This window comes from Palaemon carinicauda, chromosome 6 (assembly GCF_036898095.1).
Source record: "Palaemon carinicauda isolate YSFRI2023 chromosome 6, ASM3689809v2, whole genome shotgun sequence".
Classification (NCBI taxonomy): Eukaryota; Metazoa; Arthropoda; class Malacostraca; order Decapoda; family Palaemonidae; genus Palaemon; species Palaemon carinicauda.
This window is the reverse complement of record NC_090730.1, coordinates 112,488,955-112,496,905: the sequence shown is the minus strand read 5'-3', so window position 1 is coordinate 112,496,905 and position 7,951 is coordinate 112,488,955. Positions and strand designations below refer to the sequence as shown.

Below are 7,951 nucleotides of genomic sequence, written 5' to 3'. Positions count from 1 at the left end.
CTGTTCCTGCCACTGGTCCTACTCCAGTTTTGCTGCCTGTCACTGTCTGTCCCAGATCCTGTGTGATCCCCTCCTGCTAAGAAGAAGAGCAACAACAACAGTCAAGTCCTGCCCCCTCAGGACACCTCTGCCACTGCTTCAGTTATGCCACCTGCAGACCCACATGTCATTAGTCAAGTTCTGTCTTCTCTGGAAATTCCTGTCCCCGTTTCAGCTCTGACCCTACAGACCCGCCTAGCACCAGTTGACTCCCGCCTTCTGTTTTATGTACTTTAAACATTTGTTTATTATGGTATACGACCTCTGAAGAGCGATATTTTTGCCTATTAAATATTACGTATATATTCCAACAGTTGTAACGAGTTGTAACTTGGGGATATTGTTTTACTCTAGAACATGATTTTCTGGATATTTCTCGTATCCTTATGATGTCTCCAGTTTGCTTATTGTATTTTAGTCCGTCTTGTACAGTGAAGAGTTCTCCAGAGAAAACAGCCCAGCCAATATAAATATAGGACTTAAATTGATACATTAAAGTAACATAATAATAATCAGTTGAGATTGGGACGAAATGTACAGGTTGATAGAGAAGAAAAAAGTAATGGTTGAACTATGTCAAGATTAAAAAAAAAAATGCGGAAGGGAAATTAATAATACAGATGGTTTATACATAAAATGCTTGTGATACTGAAGCTAGAGATATAATGTATTCATGCTATAGAGTCTAGAATATAGACAGACGAATTCAATGAGTAACTAGTTCCCTAGTGATATACGAAGTGTTTGGGTGAAAATATGTAGAGAGAAAAGTATCAAGTGATAATGTCTATTCCAGACAAAATATTATACCTTAATTGATTTTTGGTAGTTATGGGAAGAAGACAATAACAAGAACAAGTTATATCAATGAAATATGTTTGGAGAAGAGGAAGCTGAAGTGGAATTATTCATGTTAAAAAAAAAAAAAATATGTGCAGTGACTAGAGATAGAAAGTTAAATACTCCATTCAAGAACACCTGGAAGTGATTGTATCATATATGTTTATTTAGTGGTAAACTAGGAAATTAAACCTCACTCCTAATCACTCTCTACTCCATAGGCCACAAATACATACAAACTCAATAAAACTTATGAACATTATTGCATAATTGCATTACTGCGGTAAGCGGTGAAAAAATCTAAGGATTAACGAGAAAACTAAATTTGCACAGAACATGTAATCCTGACTTTACAAAACAACAAAACTTCCTACACCTGTCTCTTACCTCAGCGTTAAGCCTTTCGCCCGAATTATTTTTCTTTCGTAGTTTGGTGTCTGGGGAGAGGGAGGCATTACGAAAAAGTTCCCTTTCCATTCTCGCCTTATCGTATCATTCTTAGATAAAGATACTCTCTCCATAATTTTTTTTCTCCGAGTCATATTTTTCTCATTCCCGTCGGTACATTACCCTTTTGCCATTCAAATGTCCCCATCTCTTTCTCAATGTGAAGTAAAATTACATTACAGTAGACTATATATAGATCCAGTGCGATAAAAAATACACATAGTAATATTCAATTAATTTTAGTAAGAATATTTACTGGTATTGAAAATGCAAAAAAAATAAAAAGTGTTATTTATGATGATGTTAAAGTAAGGCGTTCCTAAACAATAATACTGATGCCATTTGGACATCATCTCTCTTTAAAATTATGATGGAAAATCTTTCATTTTATGGAGTTTAGATGCAAAACGTCATCAAGTCAGGGATATAAGCAGTTTATTGTAGTGTGTTCTTTCTTTTATATTTTTCACCATAGAGAAAGTCCCCTGCCTTTAAAAAGTGCCAGTACCTCAATGATACTAGTCTCACGAATTTATATATATATATATATATATATATATATATATATATATATATATATATAGCATATCAGTTATGACAATTACCTTAAGAAACATAACATGACTCGGAATTCTCAGTATGGAATAGAATGACTCTGTCATAATACACATGTTTTATGAAAAGGCAATAACTGAAACCTTCTCATTCTGAAAAACCTATCTTTTTAGATGCACTTAAGATACTTGATAGCACAAACACACACACACACACATACACACACACACACACAAATACACACACACACACACACACACACATATATATATATATATATATATATATATATATATATATACACACACACACACACACACACACATATATATATATATATATATATATATATATATATATATATATATATATATATATATATATATATATATTTACCAAGGCAATGCCGGCAATTTTGGGGGTAGTCGACATTAAAAAATTAACAAGGGGTATTTTTCTTCTCTTCGCTCCTCCTAGCCTGACAAGGGATTGAGCCAAGTCTGCTTGGTACTGCTAGGGTTCAACATCCCACCATATCATGTTTTCTACCACAAATGAAGATTCATAAGCTGAATCCCTTACTGCTGCTGCCTCAGCAGTCACCAAAGCGACCAGAAGTAGCAGCAGGGACTAACAGAACCGCATCACAATTGCTCGCCATTCATTCCTATTTCTAATACTTTCCCTTGCCTCTCTCGCATCTATCCTACTATTACCTAGAAATTGCTTTACTCCATCATTCGCCCAAGCCTTGGCCTTCCGCTTTTACTTCTCTAATCAACTCTTGCATTCATCACCTACTTCAGCAGACAGCCCCTTTCCATTCCACCTCAACACATTTATATCCACTCTAGGTGCTAAATCCTTTCATACACCGATTCTCATCCTCACTACATCGTTCCTCACCCTATATAATCAAAATTCACCAACCATATACCTCAGACACTTCATCGCAAAACCTCTAGTTTAGATCTGTCCGTCACTTTATTCCACATACATACATTACAGTTGCGACAATCACTTCCTCATACAGAACCTTTTACATTCATTCCTTTCCCTCTAGACTTTACATCTCCATTCACTGCCCCAACACTTTACAACCTCATTCACTCCCTGATGTACATCTGCTTTCACTCCACTATTTGCAGCAACAACACTTCCCAAGTATTAAGGTGATCTACTTCCTCAAGTAACTCGCCACTCAAAATAACATTCATCCTAGCACCACTGTCCCTTTTCGTACATCTCATAATCCTTAATTCCATTAACTCTCAGATTCCTTCTCTCACACACTAATCGACACATCGTCTCCTCCTAGTCGGCAACTTGTACACTATCATCCTCAAACAACTCTGCAACTCGAACATTCACCTCTCTCACAACTCATTTAACACACAAATTGAACAACCATAATGACATCACACATCTGTGTCTTAGTCTCACTCTCACTGAAAACCACTCTCTCACTTTATTTCCTATCCTAACAGACACTTTACTACCTATATAGAAACTCTCTACGACTTGCAACAACCTTCCACCATTTCCATATAACCTTATCAAATTCCACATTACCTCCCTATTTCTTGGAAGTGATAAGCTTTCTTAACTGTTAATTTAGGCTATAGAAATTTTTACTGTGAATCAATGGCAATAGCCCTGAGACTAGAATGTTATCATTTTCAATGTTCCCTTTACAAGTCACGAACATGATTTGGCTTGATATCTATATTTTATTAGTTACACTCACTTGAACGATTACCAATGAACTTTGAACTGGAACCCTTAGTATGTAGTAATAATTCTTACTATATCTTACTATGTTTTAATAATGCACCCTTTAATCTATTAAAAAAATTCAGGTACTATATTCAATTTTTCTGCAGTAAATCTTATAAAGACTGCTAACCTTACAAACACCACATTCAGTAGCCAAGTACTGCCGATAATGGTTTTACTTCTTACTATAATACCGGTCACTAAAGGTAGGGTCTGTATGTATTTGTGAACTGGGTATAATGAAGGTCTTAATATTTTCCGAGACTTTTGGTTGTGATTTCCTATTTTATCTTAAAGGGGCGTACCACAGGTAGAAGCCACTTTATTTTCTGAAAATAGAGTGCATGATGAATAACCCAGCCACTGAGGGGGGCAAGCCAGCCTCAACTTGTTGCCGGTCCCAAGCCCGGGTAAATGGGGAGGGTTGGCGGCAGGAAAGGCATCTGGCCATGAAAATTTAGGCAAAAAACTATGGTCAGTGAGTATAATCAGAATGAAATTAATGCTAGGGCGTTACTCTTAAGTGACACATTGGGACCTTGCCTGATCGCTCCGAAAAATCGGCAAGGGCTACCCAGTCATGGGCAGGCTGGGTTAAAAGGCAAGCTCAGAGGAAAATATCTGACGAGAGGATGAGAGTAGAAACTCTGAATGTGGGGACAATGACTGGAAAAGGGCGAGAGCTGGTTGACCTCATGGAGAGAAGTAAGATTTGAGAGCTGTGTGTGCAGGACACCTGGTGGAAGGGGAATAACGCAAGAGAACTAGGCGAAGGTTGTAAATTATATTACAGTGGAGCAAATATTTAAGGAAGAAATGGAGTAGGAATAATATTATCGAAAGAGTTGAAGGAAAATTTGATTGGGTTAAATAGGAAAAATAACAGAATTATGAGTTTAAAGCTAGGACTGGGAGCAACAATAGTCAATGTGGTGTGTGCCTATGCCCCGCAAACTGGATGTACAGAGGAGGAGAAGGATACATTCTAGGAGGAGATGGACCAGGAGCTTGGAAAAATTCCCGCAAGGGAAAGGTAATTATAGGAGGAGATCTGAACGGCCACCTGGGAATTAGTCTGGAAGGGATAGAGAGAGTGCATGGAGGTTGGGGGTGTGGGTGAGAAAAATGATGGGAGAAAGAGTCATAGATTTTGTATTGGCTTTTGACCTAGCAATGATCAACACCTTTGAGAAGATTAACAAACTAATTACTTACAGTAGTGGTGGCAGGGAGACCCAGATATATTTGCTGCAGCGTAAGAGAGACCCTCTGAAGGAAGTTAGAAATTGCAAGGTGTTAAATGGGAAGAGTGTAGCAGCACAACACAGGTTAGTGGTAATTGATAGCAGACTAAGAAATTGTAGAAGTAAAAAAGACGAGAATGGACCCAAAGATTAAGTAGTGAAAATTGAAAGAGGTAGAACTAAGAGTCTTGTTGAAAGAAAGAGTGCTGTAAGCAGTAAGGTTACAAGAATAGTAAAGTGATTTTAAGGATCGGTGAGGAAGTACTTGGAAAGTCATCAGGAAGAAGACCCCCAAATGATAAAGAATCGTGGTGTTGGAATGAGTAAGTGCAAGAACGGATAAACACCAAGAAAAAAGCCAAGAAGAAGGCAGATCTATCAGGACGAGAGCAGGATGAAGAAAACTATAAACAAGCAAAGAAAGAAGCAAGAAGAGCAGTAGCAAAGGCAGAGACATTAAATGAAGTCTATAAAGAGATGGAAACACCAGAAGGAGAGAAGAAAGTATTACGAATTGCCAAGGCCCGGAATGCTGCATCTAAAGGCCTGTCACAGATATGGCAAATAAAAGATAGCAAGGGTATAGTTCTAGCAGAAGAGAATGAAATTAAAAGAAGGTGGGAATCTTATTTTGAAGGGCTATTGAATGAGAAGAACCCAAGAACAGTATTTGAAGATTGACTCCCAAACGAGACAGTTACCATAGGAGTGACTAGAAGAGAAGTAGAACAAGCAGTGAAGAAGATAAAAAATAGTAAAGCTGCAGCACCAGATAATATACCACTAGAGGTATGGAAGGGAGACATCCAGGAATGTGGCAACTACACAGGCATAATATGGGAGATCATTAAGAAGAGACTCAGAGATGAAACAACAATTAGTGAGGAACAATTTCGATTCATACCTTGAAGAGGGACTGTAGAAGCAATATTTTCTTTGAGGCAGATGATAGAAAAACATCCGGAGAAACAAAAAGGATTACATATGGTCTTTATTGACATGGAAAAGGCATATGATCGAGTACCACGTCAGGAGCTGTGGAGATGTATGAGAGAAAAGGGAGTCCCTGAGAAATACGTAAGAATCACCAAAGATATGTATGAAAGGGCAGAAGCAAATGTTAAGAGCAGTATAGGCGTAACAGAAAGTTTCCCAGTAAATGTGGGACTACATCAGGGGTCTGCATTGAGCCCTTACCTATGTGATCTGGTCATGGATGTAGTAACACAAGGTATTAGAGATCATTCTCCTTAGTGTATCCTTTTTGCTGATGATGTTATACTGTGTAGCAATAGGCGAGATGTAGTAGAAGAGAAACTGGAGGAGTGGAAAAGAGAAGTGGAAAATAAAGGATTGAAGATCAGCAGGAAAAAGACAGAGCATTTGAGATTGAAAAATGGCGAGAATGTGGAAGCTAGTTTACAAGGAGAGAGATTGAAAAGAATTGAAAATTTTAGGTATTTAGGATCAACAGTTGCAAAGGATGGTGATCTGCGGGCAGAACTAAACCACAGACTACAAGCAGGATGGAAGAATTAGAAAAAAGTGCAGGGAGTACTATGCGACAGGAAAATAGGGGTTAAGTTGAAAGGTAAAGTCCACAGGACAGTTGTCAGACAAGCAATGATGTATGGAGCAGAGACGTGGGCAATAAAGAAGACAGAAGAGAAGAAGATGGATGAGGCAGAGATGGAAATGTTGAGATGGATATGTGGGGTGACAAGAAGAGATAAGACATGAAATGAAGTAATTAGAAGGGTACCACAGGAGTTAGAAAACTATCAGGTAAGATCCAAGAAAGTAAACTGAGTTGATATGGTCATGTCATGAGAAGAGATGGAAATGGAGGTACAGGAAACGAGAAGGGGAGGGAGACCAAAGCAAAGGTGGGTAGACTGTATCAAGGATGACCTTCGATTAAAGGGATTAACCGGTGATGAGGTGTGGGACAGAGGTAGATGGAGCAAGTCAACCAGAAACATCGACCCCACATAGAAGTGGGAAAAGATGTATACAAAGAATAAGAAGAAGAAAAAGAGTGCATGATAAATCTTGGAATTCATTGCATAGATGCAATGTCCTTCCCACACCCTTTGAAAGTCTATCCCAAGTGCATAACAGAATAAGTAACTTGGTTTTGGTGTTGTCTTTGATCCCTTTTCGTTTTTATTGTTTTAAGTTTATGTTACTTAATTACCAACAAAAATAGGCCTTCGTTTATCAAAATCCCCTACAGCACGACATGTCGCATTTTCAAAACATCCACATATGTCCTGTGGCCCTGTTTCCCGTTTTATTCCCTTCCACAATTTCTTTGGTCGTTTGACTGAAGTAGTCCTCACATTTGTTTCTATTGCGTTTAGATGTTTTTTTTTCTTTTAACCTTAGACATTCAACACACCAGATTGCCCAGTATTCTTTACTTTATTTGTTTCATAACATCTACAGCAACACTACTTGCAATAACAATAGCCTCCTCGCCAACACATATTTACATACCAATGCTGCTTGTGCTAGCATTAGCCCTACACTTTACCTGCATTACACAGTTTTTTTGTTTTTTTTCGTGGCAGATTCATATCCTGTACACTCACTACGAACTCTTCCTAAATTTCAGTACGACTTGATAGTGAGAGTTGGCATCATGATCTACGATTTGGTCATCTGATTAAGATTCATCACTAGCATAAAAATCGGTAACCAAACAAAAAATTACTTTCACCTCCAATTACCAAAATGAAATGCCAATTTTAGATTGAAAGACACCAGCTGTCGATCGACACACATAAGCATAACATTTTCTATCTCCATTATCCATTGTTATACTTTAATGGCCAAATTAAAGCCTAAAGAAAAAAGAAATAGTCCTTTATTGCCTACTCCAAATTGTTGTCATACAAGGGCAATGATTCTATTTTGCTTTATATGAAATTTTCTTATCGTCAGTAGAAGTAAGTTACTTTTATTGTAATTTACTTAACAAAAAAAAAAAAACAGTTATATTAAGGTTATTGTAAGTACCAATAAGTAAAGAAGTATTGAATGTTTTA

General features: G+C 37.5%; 1 protein-coding gene across 1 annotated transcript; it reads left to right on the top strand.

Moving 5' to 3' along the window:
- The first annotated feature begins 4,289 nt into the window (after window positions 1–4,289).
- LOC137643202 (uncharacterized) lies at window positions 4,290–7,569 on the top strand. The gene is made up of 5 exons (XM_068376051.1): window positions 4,290–4,362; window positions 4,829–4,992; window positions 5,253–5,481; window positions 5,599–5,781; window positions 7,475–7,569. The coding sequence occupies exons 1-5, from the start codon at window positions 4,290–4,292 to the stop codon at window positions 7,567–7,569; spliced, it is 744 nt and encodes a 247-aa protein (XP_068232152.1).
- Window positions 7,570–7,951: the final 382 nt, after the last annotated feature.